The sequence below is a fragment of the Mobula birostris genome, chromosome 23, assembly GCF_030028105.1.
Source record: "Mobula birostris isolate sMobBir1 chromosome 23, sMobBir1.hap1, whole genome shotgun sequence".
Lineage (NCBI taxonomy): Eukaryota > Metazoa > Chordata > Chondrichthyes > Myliobatiformes > Myliobatidae > Mobula > Mobula birostris.
In genome coordinates, this window is record NC_092392.1 from 46,741,233 (window position 1) to 46,762,051 (window position 20,819).

The following is a 20,819-nucleotide window of genomic DNA, read 5'->3' on the forward strand; positions in this document are numbered from 1 at the left end:
GCGACTGAAACTGAAGGAGGGTGAATTTTCTGTGCTTATCCGGCCAATGAGAGACATGGACGAGGAAATGCATTTGAAATATTTTCGGATGTCGGCAGGTAGATTTGATGATTTGGTTCGTCGTCTCCAACCATTTATTTCGCATCAATGTACGCACATTATACTCAGAGACTGGCAATCACCATTCGAATTTTAGCTTCAGGTGGAAGTCAACAGGCTGTAGCAGCTAGATACAAACTGGCGTCAAGCACAGGGTCCTCCATAATTTTGGAGGTCTGTACAGCTTTATGGAAAGCATTGCAGCCAGAGTTCTTTCCCTGCCCTTCAGTCGCCCAGTGGAAAGCTATTGCAGCGTAGGAGGAAATGCGATGCTACCAAGCGACCAATCACAGTTGTTGCGGTCTGCAGCGCCGCAGCGCATAGTTACATTTTGGGAGAGGTGCGCGTTAGGCTACGGCGTAGGGTACGCGGCTACATTGTACTTATGGCGTACATTTGACGCACAGTATAAATCAGCTTTAAGGCTCCTCTCAAGTCTAAACCTGAGTCCAGACTCAGTCTTGAGTTAAACTAAGTTTACAGACTGTTTGGTTTAAAATACAAGTTCAGCACATGGCTGGATTTCCCAAGATACCTCCTGGCAGCTGGTGCTACTGTTAGAAACACAGCCTTGTAAAACATTACTCCTTGGCTGAGAAGCAGAAGGTGGATTTAACACCATAAATTCCAAGAGCCAGCTCCCTGGTGCTGGACCTCCCCAGCTTCATCATATTCCACCAAAATAACAGCAGCTGTTTTCTAATTGAAATGCCTCTCTTCTTCGGTTCAAGCCCGCTCAGAGTGGTTTGGGTCCTATGGTGGTAGTTAAAGGATTATTTGTCACATGAAAACCAAGACATACAATGAAATTTTTCACTTTGCACCAATGACCAACACATCCACACAGAAACTGCTGATTTGGTATCTGGCCTTGTAAACACCCAATAAATGGGCTGCTTTGAACTGTAGCAGAGGTACCAGAGGGAATGAGTCTCAGAATGACACCTGCTACACCTCAAGGGAATCAATACAAAAAAGATAATTTACCTGGGCATCTCAACAACCAAGCATAGTTCCTCTAATAAGTAGACATACAATGCCTCTAGCCTAACAGCTTCTTACTGGGTCCCACTTCTTTCCCACTTATTCTTGGCCATTGTTGCCCTTAATCTCCCAATCTCATGTTCATCACTACTTAAATTCCCAGGCTGGTGGCAGAAGATACGTATTGTATTTCTCTGAACTCTGTTCAAGCTATGAATTTGAAACTATCTGTGTAGATACCTCTGCTCATGTCTGGCCTTAAACTCTATTCACAGATTAATATGCTTACATTCAGAATGTATTGTATTTGGGATGAAAGTTTTCTGCTAAATTATATGCTGTAATACCATAAAATATAGGAGCAGAAGTAGGCCATTCGGCCCATTGAGTCTGCTCTGACATTCAATCATGGCCTGATCCAATTCTTCCAGTCAGCCGAAATCCCTGCCTTCTCCCTGTACCCTTTGATGCCCTAGCTAATTAAGAACCTATCTATCTCTGCCTTGAATGCACCCAATGACTTGGCCTCCATAGCCGCTCGTGGCAACAAATTCCACAGATTTACCACCCTCTGACTAATGTAATTTCTCTGCACCTCTTTTCTAAATGGACATCCTTCAATCCTGATGTCATGGCCTCTTGTCCTATGTGTGCATTTACCCAAGCCAAGTTTGTCTTTATTAAGACCAAACATAGCAGGTATGACTTAACTGTTGTGACTCTCAGTTTTGCATCACTCACTTCAAGCTACAAGATGACATTTTTTAGCATATATTCTGCCTCAGATGATGTCACCAATTCAGCTCTGACTGGAGTTCTGCTTGTCCCAGTACTGTAGCTGCTCCATTACACACATAGTCCGCTCATGACCCTGACTCCAACTATTCCTTTGTTCAAACTGACTTCCCTACTTTTGAAATCTTCACATTTCCAAAACTCTTTTGAACTGTTTCCCATCGTCCGTCTTCTGTAAACCTGACCAATCCAAAACTCCATTTTCCATGTCCTGGTCTAAGTCTTGTTCACTCACTACTCCAGTATAAGTACTCCTTACTGAAACGTACATCACAAGAAACTGCAATGCATACAGCTGGCCAGAAGATGTCACTGCACATGAAACCTCACAACATGGCTTTCAGTGCCTTTGAAGAAACCTTTTTTCAAAATTCTGGGGTCGAGAGCAAAGTGTTCTCTAATAGACATCTGACTACTATTATACACAAAATGCTGGAGGAACTCAGCATTTCACCAAACAACTTCCCAGTTCTTTACTTCACCCCTCCCCCTCCCGATTTCACCTATCACCTTTGGTTTCTCCCTCCCCTCCTCCCACCTTTTAACTCTACTCATGGTTTTTTCTCCAATCCTGCTGAAGAGTCTTGGCCAGAAACATTGATGGTTCACTCTTTTCCTGACCTGCTGAGCTCCCCCAGCGTTTTGCGTGTGTTGCTTGGATTTCCAGCATCTGCAGATTTTCGCAAACACGAGGAAATCTGCAGATGCTGGAAATTTAAGCAACGCACATAAAAAATGCTGGTGAACGCAGCAGGCCAGGCAGAATCTCTAGGAAGAGGTACAGTTGACATTTCGGGCCGAGACCCTTCGTCAGGACTAACTGAAAGGAGAGATAGTAAGAGATTTAAAAGTGGGAGGGGAAGGCGGAGATCCAAAATGATAGGAGAAGACAGGAGGGGGTGGGCTGGAGCTAAGAGCTGGAAAGTTGATTGGCAAAAGGGATACGAGGCTGGAGAAGGGAAACAATCATGGGATGGGAAGCCTAGGGAGAAAGAAAGGGGGAGGGGAGCCCAGAGGATGGGCAAGGAGTTATAGTGAGAGGGACAGAGGGAGAAAAAGGAGAGAAAAAAACTGTGTGGAAGAGGATATTGCCAGTTTATCGTATGTTCCTTCTAACTGGGATGCCTCAAAGATCAATTAAATCTCTCACTGAAAAAAAAGGCACTACTTTCTGACAGCTTTCTGTGTCACCCACTCCACCTGTTATGAGAGGAAGCACAGCCATCCCTTGTCTCAGTCCACAGCTGTGGACCTTTCATTTCTCAGATTCACAGGGACCCCTGGCAGATGGAAGGGACCTACACAGCAGGACCATAGCATGCATTTAATTCCAAAGCTTTGGTGGAGTCACATCTTCCTTTCATTTGCAGTCCCCTTGTCCCTATGTCTTGGAGTACTGTGTTTAGTTCTGGTCACCTCACTACAGGAAGGATGTGGATACTATAGAGAGGGTGCAGGGGAGATTTACAAGGATGTTGCCTGGATTGGGGAGCATGCCTTATGAGAATAGGTTGAGTGAACTTGGCCTTTTCTCCTTGAAGTGATGGAGGATGAGAGGTGACCTGATAGAGGTGTATAAGATGGTGAGAGGCATTGATCCTGTGGCTAGCCAGGGGCTTTTTCCCAGGGCTGAAATGGCTAACATGAGGGGGGATAGTTCTAAGGTGCTTGGAAATAGATACTGAGGGGATGTCAGGGGTATGTTTTTCACACAGAGAGTGGTGGGTGTGTGGAATGCACTGCTGGCGGCAGTGGTGGAAGTCGATGCAATGGGGTCTTTTAAGAGACACTTAGATAGGTACATGGAGCGTAGAAAAATAGAGGGCCAAGCGGTAGGGAAATTCTAGGCAGTTTCTAGAGTAGATTACATGGTCGAGGGGCCTGTAAAGTGCTGTAGATTTCTATGTTTTATGTTCTATGTTCTATAATTTCTGCCATTATTAAGGTTATGGCATCTCTCATAAATTCTCAAATTACCAGTTTGAATAACACCTATTCTTGACGGTTGAGGCCAGTAATGCAACACAAAGTGTTGTCACATCACAGTAATCCGAGTTCCATCGGGGACAATTTTGTTAACTAGTGAAGAGTGAGCTTTGAAAATAGAGGTAAATTCCTACCTAATGACCCGGTGTTTACTTCATTTCTTTATAATTTCAAGTTTTAATTTATAAGCCAGTCTGACCATGTTTCTCTCAAAAACTGAATATCCACAGATCTAACTGACGCTTGTGATTTCAAACGACTTTTGTTAAAAAACCATCCCTTAAAACAGGGGTTCCCAACCTATGTCCCATGGATCCCTTGGTTAATTTTAACGGTCCATGGCTTAAAAAAGAAAGCTGGTAACACAATCATGCTTCTTCAATAGAAGAGGAGTTTGATGGAAGATCAGAGCTGAAATAGGCCACAAAGGAACAGGACCAAAAGAAATCCAGAAATCCAGGTAAGTAATTAGAAGTTAATTCAGACTGTTGAGTTGATTTATTTTAAAACTTTAACATTCTTGTCAGAAATATTCTTCACCCCATACTGGGTGGGACTAAAACATAAACGTCCCTTTCTGCTCATGTACTGTATTATTCTGACAAATTTTGTGATCATTTCATAGATTCGTATTTGGAGCAATCTTCACCGCCTTGGCATGTTCACAGTGCTTCACAGCCAAAGCATTTTTTGAAATACAATCACTGTTATAATGTTGATTGCATTCATTAAGGTCACAGAAACAGCAATAAATAATCTTCAGCTAATTGGTTTATTGATACAGGCTGAGGGTTAAATAAAGTGTTAATGACTCACTGGAAAGAGGGGACCTCTGGCCACATTACCCTCTCAATCTTGAATACAAAAAACTGGAGTCTCAGCCCAGTTTAAAACGCTGTAGTGAATTGGAGATGGAAATGGTGTCAATAAGCTATGGCTGACATCTCAATGAAGGAGCCAGTCCCAAGGGCATTTCCAGCATTATCCAGCAGTTTAATATTTGCTTCCCCAGAAGGATTTAGGAGATTATCTACTAATTAACCACTAATGTGAGATCATGCCTCCATGGAAAATCTAACGTCGGCTCCTTGGACGTACTTGATGGAAGTTAGATTCTGAATTCCAATATCAATAGTGGCAATCAGTTTGAAACTGATTGGTAAAAAAGATCAAGTGGCTACTTCACTGTTCAGAGATTTGAGTCCTTTCTGCAGAACCTATTAGGGAGACAATCTTTCTTACACTCTTGAAGAGTTCTGGGGAAGGTACACTGGCAGTATTCTATTTCAAAGCAATTTCTTATTGCTGACACAACACATTTCATATTTCAGGAGTGTGGCCATTATCATCTGCACCTGTGGCAGGATAAAGGATTATCAACAAACATCATAACACTTAACAGACCCATGAATACATCCTGGTTTTGATTTGAATAACTCATGCATTTCCAATTACAGCAGAAATGTGCACCAAAGCGAGAGAGAAATCATTTTAACGTGGTGTTACTGACTGCTTTCTGTTAGATGATTCTATTGCCTATGTAAGCACAAGCAGGTGAACGTGGTTGGAGAGTGAGGAAGACCACGGGACAGGATTGACAAGTCTTTGGTTTATACACATACAGTTGAGGTGGAAATTTGGTCTATATGGTGCAAAAACTGGGTGGTGGGGTGGAGATATGTCTCTACCAAAGGAGGTGTAAGGTGCTCCTTCCCTCTGCTGGCCTGAAGGCCACCCTTGGGCAAGGTGTAGCACCTGCTTAGCCCCCCAGTGATCAGGGTCACATGAAGCTATGGTGGCTGGTCGTATGAGCAGCTGACTCATGTCACAAGTCCTGGTTATGTGACCACTGATGCCAGGCAGAGAATCTCTGAAGAGTATTGATAATGGCTGAGGGTGCAGTCTTGTAAAGACACTGCCCAAAAGAAGTCAATGGCAAACCACTTCTGTAGAAAAATTTACCAAGAACAATCATAGCCAAGACCATGATCGCCCACATCATATGACACGGCAGATAATGATGACGATGAGTGCAAAAGTAGCATTTGAATGAGGAAATAAACATGAAGAGACTGCAGGAAAGTACATGTATACCTGTTATCACTAGCTATTTAAGAAGAGATATTTAATTAGCAGTTAATCTTTATGCAGTTGTAATTCTACAAGCTTTGTCCTGGTCTTGGTCAATGCAAAGAGGCACATGGATTCCATAGTATTCCTCCGAATGATATTATCACATCCTTGGAATACTCATTGTTGGAAGCACTATGGGAGATACAAGGCTAAACAACTTATGTTCTGGTGGTGATATTGGGGTTTGCTAAAGTTTAGTCGCAAAGAAAGCCTCCAAGGACAACACCAGAGACACTGAAACAGCTGGATAGCTACAAGCTGAGAGATCACCAGAGTTTTAGGTCTTCACACGCAAAAATCATACAGGTTAATGATAGTAGAAATGACTAATTGCAAGCTCATTTGTACTTAATTGGCTCTGTACTGATAATCATACATGCATCAAATGAAGATACTGTACATTCTTTCAAAGCGTCCATAAAAATGTTGTATATTATTGCATTGTACATTAAGACAGACTGCACAGGCTCCAGCCCCAAAGGCAAATGGACTGTTCCCCCAGCTGCTAATTTAGATTGTTCATAATAAATGTGCTGCTACTTGACCACTTGAATGGATAGTCGGAGAGAATCTTTGCTCCATAACAACAGATTGAGATTATTCAGTCAACACTTCATGTTTGTGATTTGTTAATCTGAATGATGTTACTACTGAAATAATTGGAGATCATGAATCACACGCTTTCTTATGGGGACTTCCATGTACTGAATAAGAAAATGTTTCTGAACACATTAGACAAAGTCTATCCCATCTAGTCCTTTTACTGTATGGGAGTCCCAGTCAACACGTGGAAAGATAAAATCACCTACTGTAACAAGCTTATGTTTCCTGCAACAGGCCATGATCTCTCTGCAAATCCTTTCCTCTAAATCCCTTGGACCATTGGGTGGTCTATAATACAGCCCGATTAACAAAGCCATACTTTTCTTATTCCTCAGTTCCACCCACAAAGCCTCACTAGACGAGTTCTCTGGTCTGTCCTGACTGAGCACTGCTGTGACATTTTCCCTGACTAGTCACTAGCTTTCTATATTTAGTTCCCCCTAGTGTGGGAAGGACAACGCATATTTGGGATTTGAAGGTAAAACCAATGAAGTTTACAACTTACTTTGTTGTTCATTGTTAATAAATGGAAAAAAAAGCATGTCTGCAAAAAATCAGTCAGTTAGTCTCCACATTCATATATTAAAACTGCTTTCCCTTTGTGCATCCCAAGAGCAATGAGTGGTAAATCAGGAAATTTACCCAGCTTGTTACCTCATTACTGAGAGAGAGTAAAAGCTGAAGAGAATCTAGCAAGGTCCATTGTGGTTCTGCAACGGTGAACGCAATTTTCTCTGCTGTTTCATGGTGGGCAATGCATTCTACATCACAAATGACACCTTCATATTTGTCTACTCCCTAGCCTTAGCTGAAAACAGCTCATTTATTCTCTATGACCCATAGACTATCAACCTATATTAAAAAAAAGCCCCTTAACTTGAATAACCTTATAATCATCTCAGGCCATTTCATGTTCAAATGTGGGTCACTATACCAGCAAACACATAAATAGACCACCTCCACACAAAGAGTGTTTAATTTTCTTCAGAAATTAGGCATAAAGAGGCAGAAACACAAATCAGCTGACTACATCCCTTGGCAATAAGTTTTTAATTCATCAGCTGTGGTAGCTAGTCCCAGTACTATGTTTCCCCATTAACTGCGAATAGCCATACTATCAAACTTAAAAGTACATTTATTATCGAAGTATGTATACTTGATACAACCTCGAGATTCATCTCCTTGCGGGCAGCCACAAAACAAAGAAACCCAACAGTACTCATTTAAAGAAAAGAATCTCAGCCAATGAGCTGAGAGAAAAAAAAATCGTGCAAGCAATAAAAGTAAGCAAATAGCATGCAGAACTGAAGTTTATGAAAGTGAGCAGAAGTTTAAGAAAAGTTCTTAAACAGGGAAGTAAACAAGAGTTCAGCACTTTATCGGTATCAGAAAGGTAATGTGTCCAAGTTCCTCGTGTTCTCTATACTGCTTCCTGTAACTCAGTGCAGAGGATTCATTGTGCTGAGGTTGCTAAAGAGTGTACATAATGCAAATCTTTTTTTAATATCCTTTCTGTTCCCTGGCCATTGCATCACATCTGCAAAAATGTAATCTCATTTTCTAATCTAATTCACTAGCACAAAAGATGATTATGACGTGTATTCTAATGCTGCTAATTAGATGTTTGCACCATTTTGTGATAGATGTAGATTTTTAACTTTCTCCAAATGATTGAGGCGGTAAATTCAGAAGTTTCATAAAGAAGCTCGGAGAGTATTTGTCACACTTTGTCGGGGGAGGATCAAAGAACAAGCTGTAAATTTCAGTTTTCTCATAAAACTCATATGTGCTTATGAATCAAATTAAACAGTTTTGATATTAACTACAGGCATACCTCATGCACCAATCCCAAGAGAATGAAATTGCTTTGATGATTCACCACAACACCACAACATAACAGACAGATATTTACCAAGAGGGTGCTTCATTTATCAACCTTGGTATTCACAAACAAGGACCACAGCTGACTAACCAGCTAATAGGTATATTACAAATCACTCATTGCATTGAACAGTACAGCACTGGAAAAGGCATTTGGCTGTCAATGTCTGTGCAGAATTCAATGCCAAATTAAACTAAATCTCTTCTGCCTGCATATGGTGCATATCCTTCCATTCCCTGCATTGCTAGTCTATGCCCATTTACAGAGGAAACTCATTCCCTCATTAATTTTCCTTGAAAAACTGCTATCTTGACATTCCCATTAACTCCCCCAGAATCTACCATTTACCCAAACACGAGGGGCAACTGAGAGTGGCTAATTGATCGACTGGCTCACAGCTGACCTCATTATAACTTCAACTGTACACCCTCAACTAACCATTTTGTCAGCTTTCAGTACAATTCCATTTCCCCAGTAATTTTCCTGGTAGCCTACTCTTCTCTCAGATTCTACCAGCCATTTACGTTTGGGGCAAAATACAGTGGTCAGCCAGAACATCTTTCAAATTTAGGAGGAAACCAAACCATTGCAGGTAATCTCACACAGTCAAGGGAGAAAGTACGAGCTCCACACTGAAAGAACCAGAGGCCAGACTGTACCCAGATTTTTCAAGTTGTAAGGCATGAACTTGTGCTACTGTGCCATCCTCTACACACAGATGTCTCTGGCTCTCAGAGTTCTGCATTCATTTGCCATGTAGGTAATATGTTTCTTTATTTTTCTAGTCAAAATGGCCAATTTCCTATCTTTTCACATCATAGTGCATTTGCCAGATCTTTGTACACTCACATAACCTATCCGTGCATCTCCGTAGCCTTCATGTCATCTTCACAAATTAATTTGTTGTTTATGTCATCAGCAATTTTAGCCAGCATTCCTTCAGTCCCTTCATCCAAGTAATTCATAAACTGTGAACAAATTGATATCCCATTCTGAAACCCAGTGGCACATTAACCATGCATTATATTAAATTGAGGTTTAGGGTTAACCTATCCAACCATAAACAAAATATGTATGCCTATTCTCTACTTCCTGTTAGCCAGCCAATCTTTATCCACACCAATAAGTCACTTACTTTTATTTTCTTTAACAACCTTTATCCATCATAAAATTCCTTTATCCACAGCACGTTACTTCCTCAAAAAGTCCAAGGAACTGGCCAAACATGCATACCCTTTATTTAAACCCCAGTGACTTGGTCTGCACAGTAGGGCAGTGGCTAGCATAATGCTGTACAGGACTAGCTACCCAAGTTCAATTCCTGCTGCTGTCTTTAAGGAGTTTGTACGTTCTCCCTGTGACCACGTGGGTTTCCTCCCACAGTTCAAAGACGTGCTGGTGGTAGGTTAATTGGATATCGTAAATTGTTCCATGATTAGGCGAGGGTTAAATTGGAGGTTGCTGGGCTCAAAATGCAGAAAGAACCTATTCTGTGTTGTAACTCAATAGATAAATTATATTTCTTTTTCCCTTACGTGTGCTATTGTCTTTAGTAGTAGTTTCTGATATTTTCCATGAGACGTATTAAGCTAACTGGCCTCTGGCTTCCTACTGCCTATCTAATTTTCTTTTAGAACGAAGAAGTTACATTTGATGTTTTCCTATTCAGGAATCCAGGGAATTTTAGAAATTTAAAACCTACTTATCAACTATCTCACTAGCCATTGAGATCTAGGACCAGGTGAGTTCACAGCTCTAGTGATTTGTTCAGAGTGACTCCCCTCATGACCATAATCCTCCCACACTCCACGAGTTCCTCCCTTGATCCTTTAATTGAATTTGCCAATGCACCTCAGTGAGGTGAACTGGCAAATGCCCTCATAAGTGTCCTTACTTAAAATAAGTGTATTTGACTCATTCTTCTCTCCCTCAATGAACATAAGATTCAGTCACATTCAGATAGATAGTCCCTCAAGGTACCTTCATTAATTCATTTGTCATTAATTAATTCTGTCTCATGGCACAGTTAAATATACTTTACTTTCTAGTTGACTTCAGGATCTACTATTGTAAAAAAACTATCTTGAAAATACTCAAAGAACTCTTCATCTAAGCTTCATTTTACCATCTGAACTTTCCACTCTGTGCAGATTAAAATCTTTTGCCGACTCCTGCTATGTTAGGCAGCACCTCAGAGCTATGACACAGATTGTCCCCCTTATCTTCTCCAGGATCAAATTCTGTCTAGTATATTTGATTAAGTCTTAAACAAGGATGAATCTGAACCTCAAACATTAATTTATTCATCCCAATGAACCCAAGATGTAAAACAAGGAAAAGTAAATCTATTCCTTTCATCCCTTCAACATATAAATTACAAAAGAAGACCAAACATGGCCCAATAAATGTTGCAGCTAATTCAATTTAGGTTCAGCATTAGACAAGTATGATTATTATAAAGGGTTATAGTTACCAGATTCAGCCCACCCATAGCTGACAGAACTTTGTCTCTCCATTTGTTACTGTCTTTTGTACATCCTTCCTGCTCCTTTTCCTGTTGTAAAATAATGTTGTTTATTAGTATTGAAGGGCAGGCGGTGATCAAAGTCAAAGAAGCATCGACAGCAAAATGATAGACACATCTTATTAAAGCAAGGATTCATCACAGAAAGTTTTAAGCATAAGCCGCAATCATACAAGCTCTGAATACTAATTTTACAGAATAACGACGTCAAGATAGAAACTCTCTTATGCACAAAGATATATTGTTGAAGCAACACTCTGTGCACCGTTGTGAGGTACGTAACAGCTCACTGAGGCTGTGAGAGCAGTAGCTTCATTGATGCTTTTCATTACAAAGGAAAACAGATCTGTCAGTGTTGCTACCTATGAGTTCCCCCCAAAGTCACACACTGTCCTAACTTGGCATTGTCAATGTCTGAAACCCCTACCCAACCACTTCATGTGAGTACCTTTTTCAGAATGACTGGTGCTGTAGAAAGTACTTTACTTTATTGTCGCCAAACAATTGATATTAGAGCATGCAATCATCACAGCGATATTTAATTCTGCGCTTCGTACTCCCTGGATTACAAATTGACGGTAAATATTAAAAATTTAAATTATAAATCATAAATAGAAAATAGAAAAGTGAAAGTAAGGTAGTGCAAAAAAAAACCAAGAGGCAGGTCCGGATATTTGGAGGGTACGGCCCAGATCCAGGTTAGGAAATGGCTCATCACAACTTATCTTAGACTATGAGGCAATGCCAACAACTAATATTCCAATTTTTAAAATAAACACGAGAAAGTCTGCGGATGCTGGAAATCCAAAACAACACACACAAAGTGCTAGAGGAACTCAGCAGGTCAGACAGCATTTATGGAAATATCTGTCTACGGACAGTCGACATTTCAGGCCGAGACCCTTCTTCAGGACTGAGAAGAAAGGGGGAAGATGGCAGAATAAAAAGGAGGGGGGAAAGGGAAAAGGGCTGGCTGGAAGGTGAGAGGTGAAGCCAAGTGGGAGGGAAAGGTCAATGGCTGGAGAAGAAAGAATCTGATAGGAGAGGAGCGTGGACCATAGGAGAAGGGGAAATAACCCAAAGGGAGGTGATAGGCAGGTGAGAAGTAAAAGGTCAGTGTGGGGAATAAAGTGGGCAGGGGGAGAATTTGTTTGTTAGAAGGAGAAATTGATATTCATGCCATCAGATTGGAGGCTACCAGATGGAATATAAGGTGTTGCTCCTTCACCCTGAGGGTAGCCTTATCTTGGCACAGAAGGAGGTGATGGACGACAAGACAGAATGGGAATGGGAATCCTAATTAAAATGTTTGGCGACCCAGTATTCCACTTGTGGTGGGTGGTGTGGAGGTTCTTGACGAATCAGTCTCCCAATTTATGACGGGTCTCACCAATGCAGATGAAGCTGCATCAGGAGCACTGGACACAATAGACGACTTATTTTGAATGTTTTTGTTCAGGCCCAGCTATAATCTGATGTGTACAGCATCATGGTAGGAGTTTGTTATAGATTTTACCTCAAATGGCTGGTTGGAATTTTTTCTCCAGTCTTGCCGAAGGGTCTCGGCCCAAAGCGTCAACTGTACTTTTTTACACAGATGCTCCCTGGCCTGCTGAGTTCTCCAACATTTTGTGTGTGTTGGCTGGTTGGAATATGGTGACAGAATATGCTCATCTGATGGCCATTGTCATCATGATGGATATCCAGGAGAGGCATTGTGGTGGTCAGGTGTGACAGATCTCAGGAAAAAGGCATTCTATGAAGACTCAATTCTGCAATTGGGTTGATGCTTTTCACAAATCAATAGTCTCTTACATGATAGTCCACTCCTAGTAGCCTTTGTGCGTGAGCATTTCTTGCTGCTAACAGACTCAGGACTATGATCTCCCAAACCGTGCCACTCCTCCCAAAGTTATCAAAAGGGCTTCAGATAGACTTCTTCTGCAGTAAAAATATAATCACATAACTTACGTGTAGTTCTTTTTTTTCTTTTAGAAGTTTCTTCTGTAAAAGTTTAGTTTCATATTCAGGTCTTGGATGCTCCTAAAACAAGGCAAAACTTGTTAAGAACAATTCAAGAAAATTGAAACGATGAACTATTATTTCCAGTCAGAAGCGTCAAAGAGCTGGAAAATGCTTTCCCTGCGCTGGTATTTTTTGAATTTGAATTTTGCACTATTTTTGAAGGAAGGAAGGAAGTTTTAGGAAAATGGCTCTTTTCAGAAAAGATCCCGAAGAGGACATGGTTTCTATTCTATGATTTTAAGTAGGTGATGGTATTGCTGGTAAATTAACCCTAATCTTCCAAAATCCTAATAATGCAACAATTGATTTTGGAAAATTGTATGTGCAACTCCTGAACACAGCATAGATTGTGGGGCAAAAATTAAGCACAAAGAAGCTGACTGGAGGGAACCAATGTGGATTTGTAAACAGGTTATATCTGTGACACTTCAGTAAAATCTTTGTGCAGGTAACCAAAGTGTCAATGTCTATGCATTGACATAATATCGAGTTCCACGATATCTCATAAAAGCTAAAATGATTGAATTGAAGGTAAATGATTAGAAAGGTTAGGCTTTAGAAGACTAAGATTAGGTACAATGTGTATCTCAGATAGGAAGGAAGGGATTGCTGTAATCTTAATAGAATCTGTGCTGGACCTTCAAATATTTACATTTTTGTCTAGTGACATGGATAACATAACCAAGTTTGCCAATGACACAAGGATGGTATTATAATTGGCACAAACAGAGATAGAAAGACACAAGAAACTAAGTGAATGGTCAAATTTGTGGCAGATGGTTTTCATCATGTTTGAGGTCATTCTGAATGGAGTGCTTCTTGTTTAAGAAAACGGTTTGAAAATAGTAAACTGTTAATAGAAAAAGAGGAGCTGCGTAAAGATGGAGTCAATTTAGACAGGTCACTTAGACATTGTAGACAGATTCAAAATAATCAGGAAAAGGACGAAACGGAACTTCACATATACAAGGTAGATTGAGAGTGCTTGTTCGGCTCTGTGTAAAAGTCCAGTTAGATCATATATAGTGCTCTGTATACAATTCTGGACCACACATTACAATAAAATCATTCATCTGGGAAGGACAGCAGTACAGATTCTGCAGAATGATGTAATTACCAATGCTACTGAAATGTACTAAAAGACAAACAAAGAAAATGTCTACATTCAAACAATCTCAAACCTGTATACGTTCCTTGATGCATAATTAGCAACAAAAGAGAGAAAGGAACCAAATTTAAAATAAAATCTTTCATAGCAGAAGAGAACATTTCTAGCACAGGGATCATGTTAGTGGTAACAGTTCCAATAACACATAATGGCTATAAATGTTGCACAAATAAAGATTGAATGGCAAAAGTAGAGGTTGGCATAATCCAAGCATCCATTTTACAGTTCCATACATGTTATCTCACCTCAGTTGTTAATCAACATGTTAATACCTCTATAAATTTAGAACATAACAAATATGGTGTGAATATGAAAAACGTTACCAAGATTATTTTCATTAGATCTTAATTCATTTTTCTGTCCTTTTAACCATGTAGCTGACACTTACTGTTTTGTTATGTACTCCAGCTACAAGAATTTTGTTAATGACTTTCGTGCCATTTCTTCAGCCAATACAAGTCAAACACAGAGTAATGCTCTTCCTATTTCATTGCATTAAATAACCCGACCCTAACCAGCTCACCATGACTAACACTTTTTTTCACATTTACAAAAGCACCACCCAGGCCTCATCACATATGAAGCACCTGTAGCATTATACCCTTTACTTTTAAACTTGTGTCATAAATGCGCCTTTTTTATTTGTGTTAATATTGCTTTATGTGTTGTGTGTTTGTTATATTAACTGTGTTGTACACCTAGGTCCAGGGGAATGTTATTTTGTTTGGTGGTATACATGTATACAGATGAATGACGATAAACTTGAACAAGAGTTTAAGGATCATTATAGCAGCTTACATGGACTGTCAATCTGATGTCAATTTAGTTCTAAGCAATGAGTAACAGTGTGATAGGGATCCTCAGGAACAAATAATAATTGATTGTGCAAGAGGAATGCTTTTAGCTGACTGAACTATTCCATTAGCCTGGATGGATTGAGCCTCAGATCCTAAGAGGTAAATAGACTTAATGCTCTATTCAGTTATTCAGATTTTTGAAATTTCTTTTGAAGTCTGAGGCATTTTAACTGGTTCTACAGATACTTCAAACATGTATGAAGGATAACTCTGTGCTCTTTTAGTGAACTTCACTTGCAAACTAATATCTGAAGGAAATAGGCCAGATAAGGTTACATCACTGAATCAATGGAGAATGGGAAATGTTAGAAGATCCAGTTTCTTTTCTTGCTTAAAAGCTAAAATCTATTCAATCTGCTTTTAATCTCAGGATGGCCATGGAATCCAGACCTTAAAATCAATCAGGTTGATGGAATTGCCAAGGACAAGTGCACCCACTGGAAACACACAGGAACAAGTGAGGGCAGCAGACCAGATCTAGCTTTTATAACTTGCTTTACAAAGTATAGATGTTAAGAGTTCATTGTATCCAATAACATGCTATAGTGGTTGAAAAGTGTTATTAACCCCTTATTACATTAATGCAAATAGTTTGGAGTTTAAAGTGACACCAAGAACATGACAAGAATGTGACATGCATGGCTGAAGGGTGGTGGATGAATCCAAGGAGCTTTGGCTTTTGTTAATACGCCCAAGTCTGATGAGATTTGGCTTTAGTCGAAGGACTCCGTCGACATTTGTTGAGAGATTGATGGTATGAGCAGGAATTAATTTAGAGAGAAAGAAAGAAGAGGTTACCTTCCTCATGGAGCTACTGGCATTGTCAGCTACCTGTAACTCAGCAACCTCACCACTTCATGTGAGCAGTGATGTTACAGATGCTGGGTGAAACTCAGAGAGCTTATCCACACATTTTTAGCTTTGTAAACCAAGGGAAATGGTGACCCTGAGAACACTGAGCTGTTAAGTGTCGCTAAGTATCACAACATTTACTTCATTACTGACCTGATTTGTACGGCAACTTGTGCTGCTTTTAGGAGTTCTATTATAATGTTGGGATTATTCCCCAATACTCACTCCCAGTGGGATGATGATCATAATGAGAGCACACAATCAGTGTTGCTCCTCTAAAGAATATGAAAACACTCAGCAGCTTCAGAGCATCTGTGGAAAGGGAGTTGACATTTCAAGTCAAAGGTCTATATTATAGTTCTACACACAGATGCTGCCTGACCTGCTGAGTGTTTTTGGATTTTATTGCCTTTATTTCCAATTTCCAGCAACTGCGGCACATTTGTTTTTATCTGTACCTTGCTGCATTAGTTCCAGCATTATTCCTCTCTGACAAGGGTTATTGAATTAGTTTGTGTGGCTCTTAAATGCTAGATATATATTCAATGTGAAAAGAAATTTAATATTTGCTCACTTCTTCCTCTTCCAGACCAGTCAAATCCCACTGGTAACATAATCTCATCTGTCGTCGCTTCCAGCATTCAAGGAAAAAGGTTGCTGTGAAGAAAGCAATTTTAATGAAAGATGTTAATAAAAAGTAGTCAGATTGTAAACATAATTGGCAGCTGCTGACTTTTTCATTTCTTTCTCAAATGCCAGTTCCAGAAATAGTTCAGCAAGGCATTCACTCTATTTACTGCCTTTGGTACCTCAATACTGTAAAGTAATTGCTGTGTTTTCTTATAGAACTGCGAGTGGACCAGAAGAAACACCAGTGAATATGAAGTACAAAATTCTTGTTCTTTCTATACAGTGACAAACTTTTGAGGAACCATGAGTTCAAATAACAGCATAGGTGTTAACCCAACTCAGATTATCACCAGTCAGTGAGTTTTACAAGTTACACATTTGTCTTTAGTGCACTAAAGCGCTACCTTCCAGACCCATGACCACTACCATCTAGAAGGACGAGAACAGCAGATACCTGGGAACGTGACCACTTGGAAATCCCCCTCCAAGTCACTCACTGTCCTGACTTGGAAACATATCGCTGCTCCTTCATTGTTGCTGGGTCAAAATCATGGAATTCCCTCCCTAACAGCACTGTGGGGGTGCCTACACCTCAGGGACTACAGCAGTTCAAGAAGGCAGCTCATCACCACCTTTCATGGGCAGTTAGGGATGGGCAATAAATGTTGGCTTAGCTGGTGAAGCCCTCATCCCTTAAATGAATAAATAAAAAATACTGAATTACACTGCATATTTATGAAAACAAACTGACATTTTCTTAGATTTCCACCTGAAACATTGACTATAATCTTTTCCATAGATGCTGTCTGGCCTGTTGAGTTCCTCCAGCAATTTGTGTGTGTGGCTTACATTTTCTAATGCCTTTATCTTAAGTCAGAGTTCTGTGAAATAGCACAGAATGTCTTACATTAGAATGGCTGGGCTTTTGCAAAAAAGCTACACATCGCTTCCCAGAACTCTGATTAGATAAAATGGACATCAAGTCAAAGAAGGTAACTGAAAACTTGCCAATGTTGTACAGAGAGGATCTCAGAGGTGGAGAATGAACTGAAAAGGCAGAGTGGTTTAGGGAGGAAATACATGAGCACTGGTGGACCAGAGATGTGACTGCCAATAGTGGGATGAAAGATATGGAGATCCACAGGAGGTCAACAACAGAGGAATGCAGGGTTAGAGGGAATTCTGACTGGAATATACAACAAAGGTAGTTGAAAGACTGGCAAGTAGGAAGGAAAGGAATAGGATTTGATATAGGTTAGGAGTTGGCAACAGTTTTGCATGAGCTTAGATGTGTAAATGCTGAAGACAGGAGAATAGCAACACAGGCAATAGACTAGCTGCACTTGGAGATGCCCAAGGAAAGATTTTGAGTCTTAGAAATAGATTGGCAGAGAAAGGCAGTGTCATAAGATGGAATAGATAGTCTTTCTGATGGAGAAGAATTGGCTTCACATTTGCAATCACAATCTGATTCACTCTGTGGCCAGGAATCAGAACAGAAGGATATAAGTTTATGGTTGGGACAGAAGGTGGAGAGTTAGGACATCTTGATTTTGATGAAAATGAACAGTGATTCTACTAGTGCTAAATATTGTATGAACCAATAGACAGGGAAGAAATGCAGGAGTGAAGGCATGGGTCTGTATTTTTCCAACAGGAGCAAATTAAGGAATCATTCTAGGGCTGAGGAGGAGATTGAAGACTCAAGAACAAAATGGCATCAAAGACTTGGGAGATGAGAATAAGAATTGGAAATGATTCTCAAGGGAGATTGGAGAAAGTCATGTTTGCAAGGTCAATTTTTTAAAGCTGGGGTGTAACAATCAAAACTTAATGTAAGGGGATTTACGAGAAGAGTGCTCATAAAATGCTGCATGGGACTTCCAAATCCAGATGGTTATTGTTAAAATATTCTAATATATTGACGTTGAAAAGCCTGGCTATTAATCAAACTCTCTTAATTCATGGTAAATTAACCTAAATAAAAATGTGATGCTATAGTTCAATCCTCCTTAAGGTTTTAATATATAAAACAATTACTTACAGGGGATTGTTATGTATTAGAAACATATAGGTATTCAACTGCTAGCCACTGCCTAATATCCTTGGATTTCTGAAACTATTAACCAAATGTCATTATTTCTTTAAGCAGAGTTTGGTTATATTTATTTCAATATATAGTCAGGAGAGGATGAGATTGTTCATAAAATGAAGGTTTTTCCTCGAAACCTTTCTCTTTATGTGAGTCAAGAAAGCGGATCTGCACACACCGAGATTTATATCAATATTTGGAAAATTGGGAATGCTGCAGATCAGGACCTGACTGACAGCAAGATGAGGACGAGATGAATTAATTAACGGTATTTCACAGTGGTAGGGCTGATGCATTCCTGCTTCATGGAGAATGGCTAAAATCCTCCAAATTTCCAGACCCAAAGTCCTATTCTGCCAAATGTTCCATGGGTAGAAAATCTAGGTCGAGCTGAGATTACTTTTCAGAATGCCATGGCAGATGATTGTAATGTAACCAAGTTCTCCCATGGCTTCACTCACCGTGAAGTCTGGTACAGCTGCCACTACACCACTAGCCAGCTATGACCTGAAAAATTGAACCTCTGGTACAGAATACTTTTCCTAACAGAATCATCTTGCCATCTCTGAGAAGAATTGTAATCACTTGATATAAACTGAAAATAACATGATTATGATAGAATAACTGACCTGGCTAAAGCCATGAAATTTTACTTACATATTTTGGCACAGGTTTACAATACAAGTAAAATAAGATTAATGTTTTTTTTAAATTTCCCATTGTCGCATTATTCTCTTCATTATTCCAAGCTTTCCCCTATAATAATTCTCCTTTTGGGCTAGACTGAATGCAGAGTTCAATCACTCCAGTTTACACCTCCTTTCTCAGTGCTTGTGCTATTAGTTTTACAATCCTTCAATCTGATCGAATAAGGACTACACAGTCGGTCACCCAGTCCACTTTGGCCCTAAATTCCCTGCTACCCCACGACAATATAGTCAGCTTATATTTTTTAGTAACATAGCAGGCCAGAAAATGAAGATATGATCAAAGCCACTAGGCTTTACAACCCAAGGTGAATTGTTTGCCTATGAGGAGAAATTAAGTAGACTAGGCCTAGGCATTCTTGAGCTTAGCAGAGTGAGAGTTGATCTCACTGAAGAGCACAATATTGTTGACTTGTCAGAGGTGTATCTGATATTTCTCATGGATAACATGAATGAAAGCAGGGCACAATCTCAAAGTAAGTCATTCAAATCAGAGATTAGAAGAACTTTTCACCCAGGTGGTGGTGAATCTTTGGAATTTTACATCCAAGAGGTTGTAGAGCCTCAATCATTGAACATAATCTGGATAGAATCATAGAGTTGTAGAGCACAGAAAACAGGCCCTCAGCCCATGAACTATTTTGCCCATCCACACTAATCCTATTTATATGCATTAGGTCTGTATCATTTTATATTTTGCCAATTTAAAAGCCTGTCTAAATGCCTCTTAAGCCTAGAACAGGGATACCAATCTTTTTTATGCCATGGACTAATACCATTAAGCAAGGGGACCATGGATGCTGGGTTGGGAACCCCTAGCCTAGAAGAACATAAGGGAGCACAGCAGAGGAACGTGATGTCTTCGCCAGACAGAACGTCAAATTAAAATAATTCTCTTCTGTATGCACATAATCCATATCCCTCTGTTCCCTAAATGTTCATATGTGTATTTAGCAGCTTCTTAAATGACACTATTACATCTGCTTCCACCATGACTCCTGGCAGCCCGTACCAGGCACCCTCCACTCTCCGTGTACAAAAAAAATGTGGTGTATCCACCTCCTTTAAACTTTCCCTTTTTTTACCTTAAATGTGTGTCTTCTAGTACTTACATTTCTCCCCTGGGAAAAATATACTGGCTGTCTACACCGCCTATGCGTTTATAATCTTAGAAACTTCTATCAGGTCTCCTCTAGCCTCCGACACTCCAGAGAAAACAACTCACATTTGCTCAAGCTCTCCTTAAAGCTCATATGCTGTAATTCAAGTGGCATCCTACTGTACATCCTTTTCAAAGTCTTGACATCCAGAATTGCACACAATTATATATGATTTCACAGCCTCCTCTTACAGCAAGTTCCAGGTGTCAACCACTGTGTTAAAAATAACTTTCCCTTCAAATTCCCATTAAAACACCTTCTTCTCACATTAATCCCACACCTTCTTGTTTTCAATATCCCAAGCATGACAGATAATTCGATA

The 20,819-nt window shown here is 39.9% G+C and overlaps 1 protein-coding gene and 1 long non-coding RNA gene across 3 annotated transcripts in view; one reads left to right on the forward strand and one right to left on the reverse strand.

The window, feature by feature from the left end:
• The window catches only part of LOC140186937 (anoctamin-2-like), a 150,226-nt gene that overhangs the window by 50,846 nt on the left and 78,561 nt on the right, over positions 1-20,819 (reverse strand). For both annotated transcript variants that reach the window (XM_072241740.1, XM_072241741.1), the window contains 3 exons: positions 16,483-16,565; positions 12,978-13,049; positions 10,956-11,036 (listed from right to left, as the gene is read on the reverse strand). In XM_072241740.1, coding sequence (XP_072097841.1) covers positions 10,956-11,036; positions 12,978-13,049; positions 16,483-16,565 — 236 coding nt within the window. The remainder of the gene's footprint in view (positions 1-10,955; positions 11,037-12,977; positions 13,050-16,482; positions 16,566-20,819) is intronic.
• On the forward strand, positions 15-16,554 carry LOC140186938 (uncharacterized). Its single transcript, XR_011882976.1, has 4 exons — positions 15-98; positions 4,250-4,324; positions 15,427-15,513; positions 16,498-16,554. It is a non-coding gene; the product is annotated as an uncharacterized lncRNA (long non-coding RNA).